Source organism: Nelumbo lutea, chromosome 1, assembly GCF_056320005.1.
Source record: "Nelumbo lutea isolate HS-2025 chromosome 1, American lotus-T2T, whole genome shotgun sequence".
Taxonomy (NCBI): Eukaryota; Viridiplantae; Streptophyta; class Magnoliopsida; order Proteales; family Nelumbonaceae; genus Nelumbo; species Nelumbo lutea.
In genome coordinates, this window is record NC_142684.1 from 140247925 (window position 1) to 140272072 (window position 24148).

The following is a 24148-nucleotide window of genomic DNA, read 5'->3' on the forward strand; positions in this document are numbered from 1 at the left end:
TTTATATTAATAAGAAAGAAATTGAAGAAAATTAACAGCTATTATTAATAACAGAAAACGAATAAAATACATGATGTGATGTGATGATGTGGACCCTACTACGTGGCAAAAGGAAAATCTCCCCACTTGTGTTATAAGGAAAATTTCAAGACAACCAAGTTCTACGCTATCATCATTCATTCATGCAATGTAAGACCGTAGGAGTTTTGATTATTAGTTTATCTTTGCTTTATAATATAATCTTGTCTTTACCTCTAATCCAATATCTGAAAATCTAACCATTTTTATTCTTTTCTCTCTACATTTCTTTCTAAATGCACGTGCGATTCAATTATTATAATTAAAGGCTTAATTATATTAAATCTGTGACGACTGTCATGGTAGCCTAATAGCCTTCTCACATGGCAATAAGACAATTGGCAAACAAAAAAAATTAAGTGCTTTGGAGCTTACATGCATGAACGGAACAATAACTATTGAATGAATGCTTTAAATTTTGGAGAAATGGATTCCAAAGCCCTGAGTATGGATAACGTTGCTGAAACTTCAGTACAGCAACTAGCAAGTTGCAACACTATAATAACTAAGCCACGTGATTGGATAAGGAAGCATTTCTAGAGATGTTTATTTATTGGTGGTTCGACTATGTTACCCAACACTTTAATATAATATAGAAGGTTTAGAAATATAAGGTTTTAGACTATATATTTGTAGAATGATGTGTCTTAGAATACGAGAAATAAGCGTATTTTCATTTGAAATCCATGATATTCTACGTTCCAAAGCTAAGTATAACGGGTTGTAAAACACACTATGGTTTAAAAGTAGGGATTAAATAATTATGAGATTCGAGTTCAAGTTTGATCTTGATTCAAATTAAAGACTTGAATTTGAGTTCGATTTGGCTCAAAAGTTTATAATTTTGAGCTCAATTCAAAATTCAATTTAAACCGAGAAGAATCAACATTTTCACAAGTTGAGATTGCATAGTTTGTGAAAAGCTTGGTTCGTGTCTACCTCTACTTAAAAGAAATACATTTTCACCTTGATGCATAGATGCACATTAGTAATAACATCTCCTGTACTTGTTAATTTGTTGTAACTTGTCATTTATGGAGAGATGTTCTAGATTTATATATACTAGAGAATGACCAAGTACAAGGGCATTATTCTGATTTTTTTATTCATGTATTCTGTTAAATTTTGTTTGACACCCTTTTTATGTCATTATTTTATTTGAAATATAACTTTTGTTACTTAATTTAAGAGATTAAATCAAAATTTATTTCTAAATATTAGTATCCTACATTATTTGAAATGGGTTTTATTTTTAGAGTGGATGTAACTAGACACATTTTGAGGAATGAAGCTTTTCTTTGGAAGTGGAAAAGACTACTTTTGCATGAGTGCCACGTGTCTAAGGGAGAAGCTCTTTAGTCTGAGGGCTTTCTCAAAATATTTAGCTAAAGAATTAATAGGCATTAAAATGGGAAAAACATATAACAAATAGTTAGAAGTATAACAATGGAGAAACACAAACAACGAATGTAAGTCTGAGAAGGGCATCCAATGGAGAAGGTGATCGAAGAGATCTACTAATGAAAGGAGGAGGTTCAAAACTGTGTGTGCAGAGTGGAAATAAAAAGGAAGTAACAATAATAGAAAATCAATGATCATTTGGGAAACTAATTTAATGGAGACATGATGGATGCAAATTGATGAGTGTTATCTTAGGAGAAGCTAGCAATGTGTATTATGCAAAAAATCAGAAAAAAGAAACAAAAAGTTGGAAAAATCAGAAAGCTTCGAATTAGGTCTTGCCAAATATCTTAATGAAAGGCCGGAGTAGGGGAAAAGGAGGAAAGAGAGAATTAATGAGAGAAGTGGAAAAGAATAAGGAAGAAATGAGATAGAGTTTAATAAGAAAGCAGGGAAGAGGGAATGGAGAAAGAGAAGGATGGGAAATGTGAACAACCTTGTAAAACACAATGGTCCTTATTAAAAAAACATTATGGTGCACTTGGTTTTTGAGAAACGGATGGAAAGGGAAGCGCCTTTGGGGAATATTCGGTTTTACGTGTGTTTGTTTCCAAAGGAAAACCTAGGAAAGGAAGGGAAACACTAGGGATGCAAGTTCTTAAAAATCAGTAAGTAGGGTTGCACTAAAATGGTGAGATCCCGCTGAGAAAAGAAAAAATAGGCAAGTGGTAAGAAAATATTGTCGAGAGGCACTCTCACAGACATCGTCTCCTTCCTTTGAGCTGCCCAACGGTAACATCTCCAGTGTCATCTTCGACATTCCCATCTAACGGTAAGCTTATATCCAACACCATCTCATTGTTTTCGTTCATTTTTATATCGTTTTTGACTTGTTCCATTAGATGGATTCCCCTTGAAAACTCACCACTGGCTCTCTCCATCCTTGGTCATCCAGATCTAGCTTCTGGCATGTTCAGTCCAGATCTAGTTTCTATACGAACGACCATTTGAGTTCGTTTGCCTGGAGCTCTAGATCTGGCTTTTGGAATATGTTTGTTCCAAATCTAGAGTTCATCTTGTCACCAAATCTGATATTTTTGGTGTCCGACTTTTGATTCAAACCATTTTTTTGGTTCGGTTGATCTCAAATCTGATATTTTTGTGTTGTTATATTTTATTTTTTTTTGCTTCAGGTCATCACAAACAACAAAATAGGTGATTTCGACTTCAGGTCATCATAAACAACAAACTTGGGTTAATATTTCTTGTTAAATTTTGTTAGAAAACAAATATAGGAAAATGAATTTTGATCATAATGTTTTTTTGAAAAACAAACATTGAATGCAAAATGAGAAAATAATATATTCCTTTCTCATCCCATCCTTTTGGAAAGCCAAAAGGACCATTAGTTATAGTCTCCTTATCCAGAAAATATGAAAAATGAAAAACTGGGAGACCTTCTTCATAGTCAAAATGGTTGTTAGCTGAACCACGAATTAGTTATTTCATGTTTTTTTTTTTGAAAGCCCTTAGGCAACTTCATCAAATTTCAATCTCAGTTACATCCTTGATCAATACAGAAGAAATAAACTTAGGAGCAGAGGACCAAGTTTGAGTAGAGAGACAAGTAAGAGCAATTTTGGCTATGTGGTGAGCTACTTGGTTACCGGATCTTAGAGTAAAAGTAACCAAGGAACCATCAAGGTGATTAAGGAGATTCCTGCAACTTAATAACAGAGTAAGGATACTCCAAGGAGGACTAGAATTTTCCTCCAACAAGAGCTTGGTAATTGATTTATTATCACCTTCAAAGATGGTATAGAGAAACCCATGGAAATGGCAAACTTGAAACTTTCCAAAAGAGCAATGGATTCAAATACAGTTGGAGGAGAGAGATTGATCAGAATGGCTCACGCAAAAATGAAGGAACCCGTGTGGTCTCTCACAACAAAACCCACACCTGACTTTTGAGTGGAGTTAGCACCATCAAAGTTGATTTTTGAAAAGCTATTGGGTGGCTTTGTTCAAAGCATTGGTTGCACCAATATGTTGCTTGCATGATACATAAAGTTATCATGATAATTAGAAAAGATCAAAAAGTTGTGAAGAGATAAGCTGGTGGCACGATGAACAATAAACTAAGGAGCCTCGGGCTTGTTCTTAAAGATGAGCGCATTCCTTACAAGTCAAATATGCCAAAGAAGAGAAATTATTTTTAGTAAGTCAACATTAGTGATGCACATTGATTTAAAGAGCTTAAACCTGGATGTGATCCAATCCGCCAAATTCCTTTTTGAGTTTAGATTAGAACGGATAGAAATATCTGCACTGAACCAAACTTGCTTAGTAAAAGGGAAATTGAGAAATAAGTGTTCAAGTGATTCTTCTTCATTGTCACAAAAAGAGCAAGAAATGGGTATATGTTTCGGCGCCACTTTCAGTCTTCTTTTAAAAGGAAGAGCATCATGGATAATCCTCCAAAAAAAAATCTGTAGTTTAGGAGGAATGAATTTCAGACTCCAGAAATAATGCCACGAGATCCCGTTACCTAAGGGATGGGCAGAGGATTGTAACGGTTTTTCAGATAATAGACTTCGTACCCTGAGGCTGTTGCATATTTCCCGTACAGAGTAAGGGTCCAAACCAAAGTGCCTTGCATCTCTGCATTTGGGACTGGGAGAGAAATTTTGAAAATTTGATTGGATACTATAGATTCAAAGAGGAGATTCACCAGATCTCATCGCCAAGTCATTATTGAATGGTCAACTAAGCCCGCCACTTTTAAAGACATGTGTTGGATCAGAGAAGAGTTTAGATGGACACCAATAGGTAACCATGGAACATCAACAATGTTAATGTTCCAGCCATTAGCCACCAGCCAACGATAACCCTTGAGAAGGTATTAATGGCATTTCAGAATTCTCTTCCAGATATAAGAAGAACCATTATTAATTTTGAGTCTCCAAAAGTTTGAGTTCTTAACATATTTAGCATGGAGAACTTTTGCCCACAAAGCATTGGGGTCTCTCAATAAACGCCAACCTAACTTAATAATGAGCGTCACATTCTTCAAATTTGCATCAAGGAAGCCAAGGCCGCCAAAATCCTTTGGAAACATAAATGAAGACCAGTTTCGGAGATGTAAGGAATTGGAGCTCAAGTCCGACCACCAAAAGTTATGGTAAACATTGTTTAACTCATTACAAATTGATGTCGACAATAGATACATTTGCATTACATATTGGGGTAATGCCTGAAGAGTAGAATTTATGAGCACACTTCTTCCGACATGAGAGAGGGTGTTCTTTTTCTAAGTCGACAACTTCAATTTCAGCTGATCTACCAAATAATTCCATTCAACAGTCTTAGCTCTTCCTAAGAAAAGAGGTCCACCCAAATATTTTTCTCCTCATTTCATGAATGACACACCAAAAATGCTAGCTATGCGGATTCATATTATTCTATGAGTATTGGTACTGAAGTAATCTCTTGACCATACTAGTTATAGAACATCTGCAACACACCTAGAAAGTGATTTGCCTCAACATAGCTGCATTTTCCGAAGAGAAGAAGACCATTTGCAAAAATAAAGTGAGAGATATGGATGCCAGTTCTATTGAAGTTGAAGCCATGAATTTCCCTTTCTTGAAACTTAGATTCGAAAAGCTTGGACAACATTTCCATACACAAAATAAAGAGGTAGGGCAATAGTGGGCACCCTTGTCGCAATCCTCTACTTGGACAGAAAGGAGTATTTGGTTTTCCATTTACAAGCACCACAAATTGGGTTGTAGATACACATTGATAAATTATGTTACTAATTTCAGCTGAGAAACCAAAGTGATGAATAACAAATCGAAAAAATGACCATTCCATTTTGTCATAAGTTTTAGCCAAATCGAGTTTAAGAAGTAAGTTTCCAACTCTATATTTTTGCTTCTTCATGTTGTGAAGGACCTCTTGAGTGATTATTGTGCTGTCAGTTATATTTCGCCCAGGAGTAAAGGCACTTTTGAATGGGGAGATCAATTTGGGGAGGATCAATTTTAGACTATTACAAACGACCTTAGCAACAATCTTGTAATGAACATTGCTTAAGCCAATGGGTCTGAAGCCTTTTGCACTTTTAACTGTCTCCATCTTTGGGATCAAGCAAATATAAGTGGAGTTTACATGTTTAATGTCCTTTGGAACTTTGAAAATATGTTGAACCCATTCTGTGATGTCGATGCCTACTACTGACCATTGTTGCTGTAAGATACCTGCATGCATTCCATCAGGCCGCGACGATTTCTAGGGGTCGATCCCAAATAATGCAATCTTTACCTCCTCAACTGAGGGAATGCGAGAACCAATCATTCTCTTCGAGAGAGAGAATAATGCCTAAATTTGGAACTTGAGCATTTGATAAATCTGGGATAGAAGAAGTAAAGTGATCCTTAAAGTATGAAGCTAAAGTTTGAGAGATTTTAGCATCGTTGGTAGTCCAATTTCCAACAGAATTTTTAAGACAATAAATTTCATAATTTCTTCTTTTGTTGGTAGCCGAGATATGAAAGAATTTAGTGCATCTATCACCATGCAAAGTACAATCAGCCTTGGCACACTGCTTCCGGTAGAGTTCTTCTCGCTTCAGCCAGCATTAAAGGTCATTTTGAATTCTGAAAATGTCATAAAGTGTTTGTGGAGAAGTAGGGAGTGATTGAAACTAAAGCAATTCAGATTCAAGATGGTTGATTGTATGTCGCATCTAGCTACATGATAAATTGCTCACCATTCAATTTTGAATGCATTCAATTTAAAAATCAAAATCTTCTTTCAGTCATTGTTATATGTTTTAAACGAAGAAAAATTTTGCAAACGGTGCATTGTAATTCTTGGTGGGAACAGTGTTTCTGTTTATGTCAAAATTCAAATCCTTTTTTAGGAAGAAATCCATAAATAAACTCTTTCTTTTTTGCGTTGCTTATCTTTTTTGTCACTTTTGCTTGTTAAGTATTCTGAAATTCAGTTCAGTGGAACAAAGTCACAAACCGACGAAAATTTTACTCTCTCTCTCTCTCTCTTAATCATTGTACGCGCGCAAGGTTCACCTCACGTACAGGAAAGGAAATAACACTGAGGGAGACTGGAGACGGTCGTCTCTCACCTATCAACTGATGGAATAAAACAACACAAGTAATCAAGTATATCATTATATTACCAAAAGCTTCTTAAAGCTACATTCACACCGACGATGAGGTAACCTCACATCCTGAGTTCTTCCGTCTATGTACATGAGTACATCTAAACCCAGTTAGCAGAAAAGCTCCATGCATGTTGAGATTTGAGATACAGAAAGAAACAGATTGATCCCGCCGGCCATGAATAAAGATTTACCCCTGGTTGTCACCTCTTTAATTGCCACGATCTCTATTCTCTACTACGTGTATCAGATGACATTGATTGTGTGTCAATGCCAGTCTGACCGTCCCCGCACGAAGAGGGATCCATGATGAGACAAGAACCCAACATCCAAGGAACACTTGTTTCGAAGAACTACTCATGCAAGCTCTTCTGCGTCCTGTTGAGAACACGAGAAACCCTCAATTGGGTCCCCAGCAGCTCAAGTAAACCACCATCCTCAGCGATTCTTCTGCTGCCTTTCGCTTCTCGTCCAGGATCCTTCTGTCATTCAATGTCGCCGCATCCAGAGAAGCAGGAGCAGGAAGGACACTTGCTTGTGCTGATGATCCAATGGCGGTCCAGTTCCTGGAAAGGGCGGACGAATTGGATCTCGTCGTCGTTTGGTCTTCGAGACCAAGTGCAGCTCCTAGAGTAATTGCTATGCAGGCCTTGTCTATGTTTCTCATCTGTTTTTTCCTTTCTTCTCCAAGAGAAAGAGTAGTACTCGATCGACAGTTGTCAGTTCGCACTTAAGCACCTTAATTACAGGGGGGTGGCCGAATTATTGTTTATCCGATAAGGGAGAAAGAATTCATATATAGAGGGAGCCAGAAGGATGAAGTGGTTTGGAGTAGAGTGGAATGTGGGCTGGGTACAAAGGTAGTTGTTTCGTGGAAACAACAGGCTAAAACCATGGATTCCTTAAAATGGGGAATTAAATGGGAAGTAAAGGAAGAGCCAAATTTTGCGTGGTCCTACTTTTATTTCCGGGATGACCTTTTCCTTTTTGGTTGGGTTTGGTAGGGACGTAATTAAACAGTATTCAGTGAACATGAGGTCTTGGATTGCTTATTCAATGCTTCCCCACACCTCCTTGTCTAATCTGATCTCTCTCTTTCATGCTTATGGGTCTCCTACATTTGCATTTTGTTATTACTTAGGAGTGTCAATGGACCGATTTTGGGTTGCATCCATCCAAACCAAAATTAATTTTGGATAAATTGGATGAGCCAATAAAATAAAATGTATTGAATTAAATCATTGCATACTTAATAGTCTAAAATATTTACTAGATTGGATTCTACCTAATTTATCCATAATGAATTTATATTAGATTGGGTCAAATTGAAACAATATCTGATTCATTTATAAAAGAAAAGAATAGGGGTGTCAATGAACCGGATCAAAACCAATTTTAATATATATTGAGTGATCCAGAGATATTGAATTGGATCAGTCCAAAATAATTCAAAATATACATAAGATTGGATTGGACCTGGTCTATATAAGAAATTCATATTAGACCAGATCAAATTAGACCAATGAATCAAATCCAGTCTAATTGTGGTCTCAACCCCACTTCCCAAACCCAAACCCAAACCCAATTTGTTCATTAAGAAAACAATTAATTTAGGACAGAATTAATTAAGCTAAGCGCATAACCAGCCCTTAACTCTGCACAAATCTTTACGTTTAGATTTCGTCTTTATATGGTTTAAGGGCCATCTCTCGACTCTCATGCCTGCTCAAAACTCAAAATCCCAACTCTATTGCCTGAAAAAGTATGGGGAGGACGTCATTATTAAATAAAGGTGTAATATATTCATGCGGCATGGCATCAAACTGGACTTCCCCTTCATTCAGTTCAAAAGCCCTTCGAACGGCCGTTACAGTCTGGGAATATCTATAGTTATGGGCTTGCACTGACTGAAGTTGGGCTCATCAAATTGGATACCAACGGTCAACGGAGCCCACTTTTATCCCAACCTGTAAGGATTGGATTTGCCTTTATCCAAAGTTTCCATACTACATATATTTAACACTTGTTTTATTGTACGTTTAGACTTTAGGCCCTTATTTTGGCCATTGCTTATTAGCACCTATCACCTAATACAAGGTTTTTGAAACAGGACCGGATAGGAAATTGTTTTGGATCCGCTTCTCAGGTCAAATGGTCTAACTGTGTCCAGTTTGAATGGATGGTTTGTTCTGATAAAACAATAAAAAAAAATTTAAAAAACAAAAAATAGTTTTAAGATAAGATAAAACCAATCAGATGACCGATTCTTGGTTTTTGCAGTCTGACCATCCCATCCGATCTGGATTTATATACCAAAATTATAACCTTAATTGCTAAATCAATAAAAAGAAAAATCATGTGGCTCAGTGGCCGTGACTACTGTTACTTCTACATAGCTATAAATCCTCTGAGTTAACATCCCTTCCAAGGATCTTACCAGACAAGAAGTGTATTTGGATGGATGTCAGGGACCCATTAGGTGTTATTTCCATTTCTGTGGGCATTACTACCACAGATTTGAGTTGGGAAAGACAGATAGTTTTGTTTTGTTTTTTTTTTTTTATGGATATGAAAAGACAGATAATTAGCTTCCTTGATCCTAGTGGCACTATTGGTCTCAATTAGTTTAAGATTTAAATTGATCGTACTCAGGCCAATCTCAATCCTTATCCACTGTTTCTTTATTCTCACTTGGAAGAAGTGAGACGAGGGAGCCGCAACCGAGCTTTGATTTTTTTTTCTTTCTTTTCAAACTTTAAAATTATAAAATATTTTACATTCCTGCCACAACATTGTCTTTGCGAAAATGCCATCCTCTGTGAACTGTGTAGGAGCAATTGTGAATGTAAAACCCGTGTGACTAAGTGTTTTATGAGAAGCAGTTCCCAATTCCTGTCTAGCATGGATGTGCATGGACACAAGGTTTGGATTAATGAAATTAGCCTAACAGTCAGATATTCCCAATACATCAACTCATTATCCATCTGGCTAATTAACAAAAACCAACAATTAACATGTGGTGTAAGTTCTCCTTCCAATGCATTTTCCTTTGTAGATATACACAACACAGCACTCCCTCTACAAATGTCATAAGCTGATCTATTCAATGAGTGCAAATTAAATTGTTTGGGAATATATAAGATGATGTATTCTTGTTGTTGCTGGAAACTAATTAGATTTCTCAAAACTAAATAACATTTATCATCAGTAATATACTAGATAAAAGCTTGTTGACATCCTCACCTTTCATTTTCATTGTAATTCTGTAATGGAATCCATCCCTTCAAGCTCTATTAACTAATTAAATGATCCAGGATCTAGGTTACCATGCCCATATCCAAACAACCCATTCCTGAGAAGGAAGGGAGACTGAAGAGAATAACTTGATGTATTTGTCAATTGGCAAACACACAAGGAAAGTTAACAAATTCCTCAAGTAAAACTGCAGGCATTTTTATTTTTAGGATATTGACCATCGATCTTATATGAATCTATGGCCAATATATACAGATCTTAACGATCCTTGATAACATTAATTAGTAGTATATGTTATTTTATTCTTATCCTACTTATAATTATATTCTAACTTGTAGGTGGACCTCATATACTAAATATCCTCTACAAATCCCAACTTCATTAGTAGGTCATGCTTTTAAGTTCTAACCGCTATCTTGTACGTAAATTAGTTTACATCAAAATAGATGCTTCTCAATTAGTTTTCTTATTAATTAATATTACATCCATTTACTTGTACGTAATTCTTACTCCATTCATAATGCCAATATAATTAAGTAGGCTTTTAATTATTCTGATATCTAAAGATTTAGAAAACTCATGGATAAAAGATGGTTTTGATATTAATGTTTTTTATTCATCTTGCCAAGTCAGACTCTTAGATACAAGTCAGATTGCGATTCTCATGTCTCTATCCATACAGCACTGTTTGGCTAAATACTTTGATATTCGTTTTCTTTCTTTTATTTGATTACCAAGTGTAGTAAGCAGTCTGATACCAAGTTGGTTAATATAGTACAAACGAGGGAGCCAATAGTTGAACCCTTGCTTTGATGGGATGGGGTAGAAAATGCTAACGAAAGATAACAACGTTCAGCCCAGGATATCTGCTAAGCGAGAGAGAGATCGTGGACCAGCAATCTTTGTATGGATAAGTTTTAAACTTTTAAGGTGATGGCCATCGTCTGTGAACCGAAAAGGAAGGTACGCTTTTGCACAATATAATAATAGAGTTATCTTATCTACAACAGGATGTGGTCCATCATATTTGATGGGCCGGACCTTCTTCACCAATTTAAAATGTTAAACCCTATTTGTACAACTCATACTGTTTGTCAATTCATGCTACCTAATGGGGAGAGTAGTAGTTCTACCCAAGATATTCTGCCCTTTTGCTTTTCTACCAGGTACCACAAAAGGCAAAAAAAATCTAATTTGGTTTGTTTCAATCACCAGTGGTTTTCTTAGTATTTTTACACTTAGGCTCTGTTTGGTTCATGGGAATAGAGATTTGGAATCGGAATCTAAATGGGGGCTATTCTGATTCTAACTGTTTGGTTGGATAGAATCGAAATCCCATTTTTACTGATTTTAATTCTCATTCTCATTCCTTTCTGAACCAAACAGAATATGGGAATGGACTAGTCCCATTCCAATTCCGAAGGATTTCAATTCCAATTCCAACTACAAATCAAACATACCCTTACATTATATCCCATCAACAATTCAAGAGAGATGTAAGGCAATAGAAAATTTCATTTCGTTTCTTCAAATAATAGTGACCTCAGTCCTGTTTCAATTGGTATTCATGATCAAACAGCCACTCAAACAAATGTCTCAGTCAAGAAGTTCGATAGATTTGCTGAATATGACCGGGGTAGCTCTGTTTTATTAGACGGTAATCGTAGTGGGTGGGGAAGGATGTTAGATTTTCTTTCCCTTTTCTTCTTTATTTATTTATTGTTGAAAAAGTAGGGGATAAAGATAGAACCTGCAGCTAGAATATGGACTAATTGGAGCTGGAGGGTTAGACAACTGAGTTTAATTAGCTAATTAAAACATCAGATACAGTGTACTATAGATTAGAACCAGATAAAAAAAAAGTTGAGTGGGCTGCATTATTCTCATCCCCAACTCAATCTACATTCCATTAATTAGTCAGAATCAAGTAAATAAATGAGATCTTCATTGTGATCGAATCTCCAGCTAAATGATTTGATTAATCTATTTCTGTTTGGATTAAAAGTGACAACGCCAATGCTTAAAAAACTAAATGAAGCTACTATTCTCTCCACATGACCATAACAACTCGCATATTTTCTACCTTTGGTTTCTGTCACTGCAAAAATTAGCTGTCTTAGGCCACTGGAGCCTATTAGCTAGAGTAGACACTCTAGCCATGGAAGTTTACAGATAAAATAAACTAAAAGCATATTTAGTTCATTTTAATAACCTTTGGTCCAAGCTATGCTAAAAGTTAATTTATACCTTTTTGAGGTTTTCTGTTTAATTTTATAAGGTTTTTGGCTAAATTACAAATACCCTGCACTATGCACTATGCACTATGCGTAAGTGACAATTACCCTTTTCAACTTTCATTTGCGACATTAACCTTTCTAAACTTTCACCATGCAATAAATACCTCCATTATTCCCGTAAGTTAACTTTGAGAAAGATTTTCATTCACCCGCTTAATTTTTTTTAAATTCCCGAACTACCCTTTTCTTATTTATTTGGATGATTTATGATTCAATTAAATTTTTAAATATATATATATATATATATATATATATATATATATATTTAAATTCCCGTAAGTTGATTTATGATTCAACTGTTACTCAGCTAGGATTTCAGGTCCAGTTCAGTCAAGATCTTTCAGATGGTCAAAACTGTTTGATCTGGCTGTTTCGACCATTCACCCATTTGGAGGCCATAACTTTGCACTCTGATGTCCGATTAGGGTGTTTTTTTTTTTTTATTTTGGGTAACTTTTAGAGATCTATAAGTTCCAACGAGCCATAGGTACCCTGCCCCACTATTTTTGCAAAAATAACCTTTTTTTTTTGCCTCATTTTGCAATTTTTGTAAATAAAAAAATTAAAAATTCAATTAAAAAACATAAATTAGATATAAAATAAAACATATAACATATATATATAACATATATATACATCATTTATTGCTAAAATATATATTTATACACATACACACATCATATATATATATACACATAGACATACACACCATATATATATATATATATATATATATTAACATGACATGGTTTGAAATGATTAACCCAGTTAGTTGAATCGTTGACCTGCAACCCAGAGGCAAAAATGGTTTGATCTTTGAATCGATTTTTAAAATATTGCTTTGTATTTCTAAGACGTGGGGTCTACACTAGTTATTAGAGTTAGTAGGCATTTAGAAATAAGGAAAATTGGTGCAAACACTTTCTTGCACTTGCACCTGTGTTAATAGACTTCGACCGCACATGATGGTTAAATCAGTGATCCAGTGACTCAACGACCCTGTTTAAATGAGCCAACTGTATGATTAGGTAACAAAGTTGTGACATTGAACATTTTGGTTTTCCGTCCTATTAGAGGTTAGTCGGTTATTGTCTAGCTATCGTTTGTTAGACAGTTGGACGGTTAGTTAAGTTGTTATGAATTGTTTACAAGTTTTTAGTCAGAACTCATTGCAAGTCAAAACTCAACATTCCTATTTTTCTTCCGCCCTTGTTTTGATATGGTATCAGATCTTTGATCAAATTCTATATCGATCGAACTCTGCACTGCTACAATGTTATCATCATTAGACATGTTTGATTTTGACCCAACATCATCCTACTATCTGCATCCATCCAACAATCCTGGTGTAGTCTTGGTTTTGTCTTCACTCACAGGGGAGAATTACCCGACATGGCAGAAAGCGATGCAGATTGCATTAGAAGTCAAAAATAAGTTTGGCTTAGTCGATGGAACAATGTTGCAGGGATCAAATGCAATAGCATGGGCACTTTTTGGATCTTTAATTCTCTTGCACGAGAATTCCATGAAAGTGTTGCATATGCGTCTTCTGCAAGGAGATTTGGTTTGATCTTGAAAAAATGTTTTCCCAGGGACATGGCCCCCGATTATATCAACTGAAGCGGGATCTTTCTCTGTTACACCAAGGAACCATGTCAGTGACCTATTTCACATAGATGAAGGGTCTTTGGGACAAAATTGTAGTTCTTTCCAAAATTTTGGAATGCTCTTGTGGATCTGCAAGAAAGTTTATTGTAGAAAGAGAGAAAGATAAAATTCTACAATTCTTGATGGGTCTTGTGGACACCTTCAACAATGTTTGATCTGCTATCCTTGCCATGGAGCCAATTCCAAATGTGAATCGCGCCTATGCCATGGTCATACAAGAAGAACAACACCAAGCCATGGTTTCTCAGAGGGCACCACTGATTGACACTGTTGTTGCTTTCTATGGGGATAAATCTGGCATTTAGAGTAATGGAAATCCGGTCAAACCCAAACTCAAATGTGAGTATTGCAAAAGAACCAGACATACCAGAGGCAGGTGTTTTGAACTCATCGAGTATCCTAAAATTTGGGATAAAGGTCGATTAGCCAAGAATTTCAAGAATGGAAAATCAGCCCATGTAGCTTGTCTGAAAGGTGAATCATCTAAATCTTAAGAAGTGACACCAATATCTCTCACCACAAACCATTATAATCAGTGGTTTAGGCTACTAAGTGATGATAATCATGGCCCATTGGCTACTTCAACCATGACTGGTAAGGAGCCTTTCATTTCTTCAATAAATTCAAGCATTTGGATTTTGGACAGTGAGGCTTTAGGTCACATCACCCCTGACAAAATCTTGTTCACTCACTATGAAGCCTTAATAACTCATTTTTCTGTTAGATTGCCAAATAATTGTCTCTTACGCGCCACTCATATAGGAACAATTGCTTAATTTGAGACATGATCATGTAATTCAAAATGTATTGAATGTGCTTAACTTCAAGTATAATCTCTTGTCTATTAGAAGACTTACAACACAGTTAAATTATGTTGCTCTCTTTTCCTCCATCTCTTGTTTGTTATAGGACCAACACTTAAAGACGATTGGCAAGGGACATTTGTTTGATGGAGTATACTGCTTAGAACCTAGTGCTTCAGTGGTAGCTTGTACATCACATACAGGTAGAGATGGATATACCTCATGGCATAATAGGCTTGGGCATGCTCTTGCTCACCAGTTGTCTTTACTATTAAACAGGCATATCACAGATGATAGTAATGGGGTTTGTGATGCTTGTGAAAGAACAAAGCATACTAGAGTTCCATTTTCAATAAGCCTGTCAAGAGCAACTTCACCATTTGCTTTGATACATTTTGATACATGGTGTCCTTATCACGTTCCTTCGCATTCGAGCACAAATTTTTTAAGCATTGTAGATGATTACATCAGATGTACTTGGCTATACCTGATGAAGTTTAAGTCAGAAACATTTTCTTGTCTCATTTCATAACATGGTAAGAACTTAGTTCAAATGTAATGTTCAACAAATCAGATCGAATAATGGCAAAGAATTTTTCTCTGATCCCATTTAGTCATTCTTTGCTCAAAATGGGATTTTGCATCAAAGAACCTGTGTCGACTCCCCGCAACAAAATGGGAGAGCTAATAGAAAACATAGGCACTTGTTAGAAGATGCTCGCACTTTGCGGTTTCAAGCTTCACTACTATTTAGATTTTGGGGTGAGTGTGTGCTCACTGTAGCATATATAATTAATCATTTTCAAGTCATTCCCCTTCAAGGTAAGTCCCCAATTGAGATACTTTTTGGAAGGCCTCCCACATTCAATCACTTGCACACCTTTGGGTGATTATGCTATGCCCAGGAGCGACCATTAGATACAAACAAATTTGCACCTCGGGCAACCTGGTGTATATTTGTTGGCGGATGGACAGAAGGGATACCGAGTATATAGCCTCGAGACTCATCGAATCTTCATCTCAAGAGATGTAACCTTCTATGAAGATATTTTCCCATATGCTAGTGATTCCTTTAACCAAAACTAAAATCCAAACATTGTGCTCCCACTCTCTCAAACTGAACAACAGATGGAACCCACTGTGCTTAACCATTCAAACCAGTCCATTGAACCTGTGACATCTCAAGATAATGTCGATACTGATTTACATCCACCTCCCAAACCTGTTGAATTGTCTCGGCCTTAATGCACTAGAAGACCACCCACCCACCTCAAGGACTTCATTTGTAACCTCCCACATTCCACATCCACCTCAGCTCTAACCTCATCTGAAGCCATTGAGCCCAAATTATATACTCAGGTGGCACATGACCCAAATTGGCAACATGCCATGAATGAAGAAATACAGGCACTTGAGAGAAATAAAACATGGTCCATAATCGACCTTCCTTTAGGAAAAAAGCCCATTGGAACAAAGTGGGTATACAAATTAAAATACTATGCCGATACCACAATAGAGCGCTATAAAGTCTGCTTGGTGGCAAAAGGATATAACCAGGTAGAGGGATATGACTATCATGATACATATGTGACAAAGCTAGTCACACTCCGTTGTTTATTGGCTATAGCGGCATCAAAAGGTTGAGAACTTCACCAGTTGGATGTGAACAATGATTTCTTGAATGGGGATTTGGCAGAAGATGTGTACATGAGCATACCTCTTGGTTTTCTCAAGCAACCACAAAATAAAGTTTACAAGTTACACAAGTTCTTATATGGGCTTAAATAGGCCTCACGCTACTGGTATGAGAAGTTTGCAAATGCACTGACAAGCACTAGATTCAATCAGTCCACAAATAGATTGCTTCCCCTTTACATTAAGGCAAGATGAATCATTCATTGTGGTTTTGGTGTATGTTGATGACCTAATCATAACGGGAAATGATCCATCCCGCATATATGATCTCAAGCAACATCTCCATGAATGTTTCTTATTGAAAGACCTAGGCCCGCTTAAATATTTCTTGGGCTTGGAAATTACATGCAGTAGTTCTAAAATTTTCGTATGTTAGAACAAATATGCTTTGGACATCATTTATGATACAAGGATGGAGAATTTAAACCTGCATCGCATCCTATGGCATAGCAAAGACACTTTGTTGATGACTAGCCCACTGTTGGATGATCCAAGTAAGTATAGGTGATTAGTGGGTCGATTAGTTTACTTGACAGTCACTAGGCCATAACTCAATTTTCCAATACACATACTGGACACAATTCTTGAGCAAGCCGTGCACAAAGCATATGGAAGCTGCTAAAAGAGTGGTCAGGTTCATCAAAACCAATCCCAATCATAGCATATTCTTTCCAACAAACAATGAAATGCTACTCTGAATCTATTGCGGTTCTAATTGAGCCTCTTACCCATTAACTCAGAGGTCCACTACAAGTTATGTTCCGTTACTTGGAAACTCCATCATTAGGGGTGAGTATTCTTTAACTGAATAAACCAAAACTTTTAAAACCGAAACCGAAACCAAAACCAAATAACATTAAAACTGAAATAACCATACTGAAATTTTCAGTTATTTCGATTAAAAACCAAATTTAATTAATATATATATATATATATATATATATATATATATAATATAATATAATATTATAACCTATTATTATAATATATTATGAAATTTAATTTCATTATAATACATTTTATATAATATATTAATATATAAATATAGAATAGTATATATTAAATATTAAATATTGTATATTATATAATGAATTTTAGTTAATTCGGTTTTTTCAGTTAACCGAATTTCTAAATCTGAAAAGTGAAACCAAAAACCGAAATTGCTAAAAACCGAATTACCCAAAAATCGAAAAACCAAACTGAAAAAACCAAAATTGAAAATTTTGGTTCGTTAATTCAGTTTTAACTGAATAATGCTCACCCCTATCCATTATTTCATGGAAAACTAAGAAGCAATCAATTGTGTCATGCTTGTCTGCCGAAGCTGAATATTAGGCCATGGCCGTTGCCACTGGTGAGTTATTATGGCTTAAACGCCTATTCCAAGACTTAAACATTCCCATTTTTGAGCTTATAGAGCTTTTCTGTGACAATTAATCAGCCATAAACATTACTACAAACCCAACTTTCCACGAACGCACAAAACATATCAATATTGATTGTCATTTTATGTGTGAACATGTTCAAAACAATATCATACAGCTCGGACTAACAAGTGTCAGTCAACCGACCTTCTCACTAAAGCTTTCGCCGCAGAACAGTTGTCTTATCTCATGTCAAAGTTGAGTATCTCAGACGCTCCAACTTGAGGGGGGCACATTAGAGATGAGGCGGTTATTGTGCAACTGTCACTTGTTAGACAACTGGATGGTTAATTAAGTTGTCACGAGTTGTTTACAAGTTGTTATTCAAAACTCATCGCAAGTTAAAATTCATCACAATCATCGCAAAATCAATAAGATAGCATTCCTATTTTTCTTCCGCCCCTGTTTTGATATGCCCACTCCGGTCCAAGTCTGACAACATTTTCTTGCACCATCCTTAATTGCCATGCAGAATTAAAAGTCATTAGCTTTTAGTAAGATGAATACAGAGATCAACAGGAGGTTGATTGGCAGAAAAAAACATATAATCTGAGGTTAGCTTCAATTTCTACGTTTCAAGCGTAGCTGAAATAAGTGTTTATCCTACCAAACACTCATGAGCACACTTATTTCAAATAGGGATAGTATAAGTATTTAAAAAATGAGGTAGAGAATGAAGAGGAAAAAAAAGCATTTAAAAATAAATTCAAAATTTGGGTTTTATTTGTTTATTTTCATGTATAAGTACTTATTTGGATTTATTTCTCTTTGTTTTTTTTTTTTTTTGAAAAAAGAAAAAAGTAGTGTATTACACACAACCGGGGGGAGGGAATGGGGGTAGTACGTTTCCAAAAATCTACAAAACAAATAAGAAGGAATGGAAGAAGGGAATTGATACAAAAATTTAAGGAAGTCATTTAGGAAGCATGATATGGTGCAACATAAGTTTCAAAGCCTAGTGTAGACAAGCATTTGCAGAAATCCGCAAAGCCCAGAAGGCCGCGGTTTAACTTCACCTATTAACTGGCTGAGTAGATGGTTCAACCGTTCAGCCAGTAACCTAAAAAGCTAACTGGGTAACTGGGTTAACATTTCAACTTCCAGTTCGATCCGAATGACCCTGCCAAGTGACAAAACTGGTGTAGACTCCCAACTCCAATTTCTAATTTGAACGCAACAATAATCACAAGTCACCCGTTGATGTTAAACAAATCGAAGTATGCCGGCCGGAATGCTATCAACAATAATTCCATGAATCATAAATATGAATTAGCTGTTGCAGGGAACACGAGGAATTTTTTGATTCAGTAACAAGTATTAACAAATAAATGAACATCAAAGTACACCCCATTAAGACTCTTATCTGATTAACTTTGCAGCTTCCTACTACCACTCTACCAGCCATCCTACAAGTATTGATACAGGAATTTCATCACAAAGACGATATCTGGATCAGAGGAGCAGGCAACCGGAATTGATACCATACAACACTGCATGTTGACCATATTGACTGCTTGTAAGGGAGGGCTTTCACTGCTTTGCAAGGTAGAGCCCACCAGAAAGCCTATACCAATGTTTGATTGGAGGGAATTCTGAATTCCACTGTAAATCTACAAAAACTTAAAATGTCGAACCCTTCTCATAAACACCAATACCCTTGTTTATTTGTTCTTCACCCCAGGCAAAGGTACGATGAACAAAGAAACACACTCATTAGGACGTATGAACAAAAGAAACTCGAGGAAACACACTCATAAACATAGTTTTCCATCCATTCAGTTTAGGCTTCTCTTTCCCGAATCACTGGGCTAAACGTCAAACTTCAGTATAAAAACCCAATCTGCATTCATATGCTCCTCCAGAGCAAGAACAAACGGAAAATGGATGGCACTTCCACATGTGATAGATGATGGAAACACTTGAAACAAAAACCAATTAATCATGAAATCACTCCATGGCTCTTCACCCCTACACTCAACCGAAAACAATACAGATATCCTGGATGCATTACTTCCCACATAAAACAATTTTATTTCCATAAGAAGCAAAATCTCTTTATCTACAAGTAGGGCATGTGCCCAGAATCAAGCATGTTCATCTCAAATTTTACCATGTCAAATTCTATTATTGTTTCTGAGCCGAACGTTCATACAGATCTTCCCTTCACTTTAACCCCCTAGGTAATGATACATTCTTCATTCGCAGAAAATCAAAGATCTTTCCTAGTAAAGAAGCCTTACAACAGGAAGGAAAAGCACTACCCACTTTACACTGAATCAACCCCTTCAACCTGCTGACGAGCCAGATATCTTTCTCTGCGCTCTTTCTACAAGAGATAGAAGAAAAGAGGAAAAGGAAACCATAAATAGGAAACAATTCAGGAAAAAACCATTCAACTAAATCAGATTCAGAGAAACGGGTTTACCCATTCATCTATGACTAGTCCTTCCCCAACAATTCGTGGACCCGTATCTTCTGGAGGTTTCTTACGGGCCTCAAGTGCAGCCTCGGCCTCAGCCAACTGTCGCTTCAATTTTTCCATTGCCTTAAAAGAAAAGGATGGATTAAAACCTTCTCGCTACTAACTAATGCAAATTTATTATTCAACTAGTAAAGAACAGACACAGACACACACAGGTCATTCAAATCATCCTTACAGGGCTGGGACGATCCGCATCTAAGAAGACAACCCGCAATATCTGCTCCACTGCAACTTGGTCCTTTTGCTCATCAAACTGCATCACAAAGTTGGATACATTTTTATACAAGACCAAGAAAACAGAGGCTTCCATCAATTTACACAACCAGTAAAGTTTCAGGGGTTAATGATTTAAATGACCGCCAAATGATACATATGCTAAATTGACTCCAACACGGTAAAAATGCATAACTGCAAACTGCTCTAGAAATGGATTTGCAGAAGCTCTGTACGTGTCATTCATTTTTCTTTAATTTCTGTTTTATTAGTAGTACGGACACCCATATACTACTAGAATTCTTTAATAATTTTTTTAATTATTGAAAGTGAGAAGATGTATCGTATAATGTGCACAAAAAATGAGAGATTTACAAGTGCATAGACTTGTTTACATAATAACTAATATTTCCTATTTTTTACCCTCAAAAAAACTAAGACTTCTTTCGCAAGAGAGAGCAAGTAATAACTAATTTGGATTAGCTGAATGTGATGGCTGTGTAGCAGGAAGTGCAACCAATGATACCACCTCACACCAGCCATAAATGCTAAGTGAGAGAGTTGGTGGTTGTGGGTTTTATGGCTCGTGTGGAGCGTTATCATTGGTTACACAGACCATTACACGGACTGACAGACATTGTCTTCAGCTAATCTTATCTCAGTAACAGTGCTAAGGTCCGCAAACAGATCATGAGATTCAGGATTATATAAACTTGTGGAAATACAATATTCTTTTCAATAAAACATCTATGATCATGTCACAGGTTTTTCCATTACAAAAACAGATCTTTAGCAGTATTTGGGATTCAAAAGGACAAAACGAGAATCTTTCATTGAATGGTATCCAATGGGTTTTCCAGGGAATTGGATCTCGAAAGTTAACACAAGACTGGACCACCAACCAAGACTAAAGTCCTAAACTAAGAGCTTTTAGCAACCACTCTGGTTTCATCATCCAGTTTAGGTATATCAGCATGATTTACGTACTTGAAAGAAAACTCCACTGAAATTTTTCTTGTTCACAAATCACAAGTCCTTTCAGTAATCCCACTTTTTCCCCTGATCATTGATATTCTACTTTTCTACACAGAAGTGACTATTACCCACCCATCAGGAGAAAAGGAAAAGTGATTATAATTAAGACAAGTTAACTTGATGGTTCCTTTTAGATATTAAATTAATATTCAATTGGTAAAATTACCGTCGAGATGTCAAAAGGTTTAGTTCTCCTGATTTTAACAACTAGGACAAATAGGTAAACATTAAAAACAGGTTGTACTTACCAACTCAGGTACATAATCCATTCCGCCCTTCACTTTTAGGCTCACAATCTTAAACTTCACCTTGCACTTCTGATCTAATTGTTTCTCATTGTTTTCTGGATGTTCCACAAATTTGAAAACTAGCAGTTGAAAGTAAAGTGAGTGGAAAACATAATAAAGAAAGTAAATAATTAAGAAGAGAAAAATGTAAGGCGGATGGCCATACACAACATACATCAGACATCATCCCAACCACCTAAACTATCTTCCTACAAAACTAAGGATGAATCCCATAAGGAAAAGGGAGGACCAAGTACAATGTTATTACCAGTTGCAATAATACTTTCGCCAGGAGCAAGGATACCCCCTGGAGGACGCATGAAACAGCTCTTTGGTGCAGTTGTTTGAAACTAAGACAATATCAAACAGATAGCCAGTCAAATTCCCCATTCTAGTAATGGTGGTAAAAGCAAGCAAAACAAGGATAAGAGTGTCATATGATGAAACAAAATCCAAGACAGCAGGTTTGATTTACCATACCAATTGAAAACATGAATAAAACATATTAGCAGACCTTGTACAATATTTTAAAATTTTCATATTAGGAGCCTAGATTGCCTCAATAGAAGTAAATATAAAAGTAGGAAACGAAAAAACACGAATTTTGTTCTATACCTTGAAAGCTACACGAGACTTGCTGGTGTTTTTAATTCTAACCGCGCTTCTGACTTGTTTACCAGGTTCATCTTCAACCGAAGCAAGTATGAAAAAACCAATAGTTAGGCAAGCAGAAAGAAATCCAGCAAACAGAGGAGATCGAACTAGATAAATATTACTATTTCTGAAGATGATAAGATATATTAAGGTCGAAAAGTACAGAATAAGCTTCACAAAGCCAAGACTGAAAGGGAATCAAACCCCACAGTCTTGTATGTCTCAGAAATCAGAAAATTAATACAAAAAGGAAGCTAGAAAAGTCAATCAAGTGTTCCATGTTATTTAAAGCGTCCAAATCTAACAATATGATAGAACAAACATAATTTCTAGCTTGTAGTAATTAGGGCGAGATGAAGGAAACACCCAATTCAAAATAGAAAAGAAATTATAAAAAAAATGGGAGTTAAAATCTAATTTGGTGAACTAATTTGAACATCAAAGGAGGAAGAGAAAAAAAAAGTGAATATCAACTTGCAGAAAGAAAAGCGACCAAGATCAAATATTAGCAAATATTTGCAAAACCCAATTGTCCAAATCGATCAAAGCAGGAAAAAATTAATTAAAGCCAGCAAATAAAATCAGGAGCAGAGAAAAGAAAAAAAAAAAAACAAGAAAAAGGAAAACTCAAGTCAACGACGAGGAAATCAACCCAACCCAGATAAGACGTACATGGAAAGTATAACTTGTTCGCCGGATCGAGACGGAGACGACGCCGGGTTGGAAGTAAGGATCTTGCAACGGATGACACCGTGTTCAATGAATGGGGATTGGATCCATCGACGTGTTGGTGGTGAGTATTCTGGGGCTGAATACTCTGAGAAGAAGATGAAGAAGAAGCATTCCCCGATTGCCAAAAGGGCATTCGACACAGACTCCAGACCTTCCCATGGGTCGACGTTTTATCATCTGCGATAGCCATCATCTATCTTAAACCAGACCCAATTTACTAGTAATCGGTTTTTCAGTCCATCAAAAGGACGTTAACAATTCTCCTCCTGCGACCAGATTTTTAGCCACAGCCAATATGAAGATCTTGGGAGCAGAAGTTTAGATATCTCACGTCGTCTTTTTGGCGCTCTCCTCCTGTCCCTCTCTTTGTATTTGTTTCCACCGCCTCTCTCTCTCCCTCTCTCTCTTCCTTTTTGCTTACCAGTTTTGATTGGGAAATGGCAGTGGCAACTTTACTCTGTGTGTTTAGGGAGAGGATGTGCTGGTAAGCGTCAGACAGGTCGGATCTCAAAACAGGAATTCACTGTATTTGAGTCGTGAGTTTCAAGTCCGTGGATTTGGTTATCAGTTTTCACACCCCACTCTCTTCCTGTTTCTCGCTCGGTCCGTAAGGGGGCTTGGGCTTGGTGAGCCACCCATCTCCACCGTGGCTAAAATGACCACGTGGCAGACCGGGTGGCTGTCTTAAAAGATAAGGCCCCAAATTTCTAACTCTTCTTTAGCCACGTGTTCCATAATAATTTCTGTAATTGAAATTTTACAAATGTCTCAACAAAGATGGTCCGTTTAAAGAGTAGAGAGGTTGGATTTGCCACGTGGCAATAACTCACCCGCAGATTATCCAGTTAATTGACATTTTAATTTTATTACAAAATATTTGAAGTTTGAAGGGAGAGGAAGGACAAAAGACTTGAGAGTTTACAGGCAAGAGCTGGATTG

At 36.4% G+C, this 24148-nt stretch overlaps 1 protein-coding gene and 1 long non-coding RNA gene across 3 annotated transcripts; one reads left to right on the forward strand and one right to left on the reverse strand.

The window, feature by feature from the left end:
* The first annotated feature begins 2059 nt into the window (after positions 1-2059).
* LOC148877956 (uncharacterized) lies at positions 2060-6446 on the forward strand. Its single transcript, XR_016099738.1, has 2 exons — positions 2060-2311; positions 5463-6446. It is a non-coding gene; the product is annotated as an uncharacterized LOC148877956 (long non-coding RNA).
* A 13371-nt stretch (positions 6447-19817) lies between these two features.
* Positions 19818-23789, reverse strand: LOC148877957 (vesicle-associated protein 4-1-like). 2 transcript variants are annotated; one of them, XM_088947150.1, is made up of 7 exons: positions 23150-23789; positions 22439-22509; positions 22092-22173; positions 21785-21903; positions 20464-20541; positions 20232-20351; positions 19818-20132 (listed from the first exon to the last, which is right to left on the reverse strand). In XM_088947150.1, exons 1-7 carry the CDS (start codon positions 23400-23402, stop codon positions 20073-20075), a joined length of 783 nt encoding a protein of 260 aa, XP_088803276.1. In that variant the 5' UTR covers positions 23403-23789; the 3' UTR covers positions 19818-20072. The 2 variants fall into 2 exon arrangements, with proteins under 2 accessions (XP_088803276.1, XP_088803285.1); XM_088947159.1 differs by having other exon boundaries at positions 21785-21879; positions 23150-23713.
* Between the last annotated feature and the right edge of the window lie 359 nt (positions 23790-24148).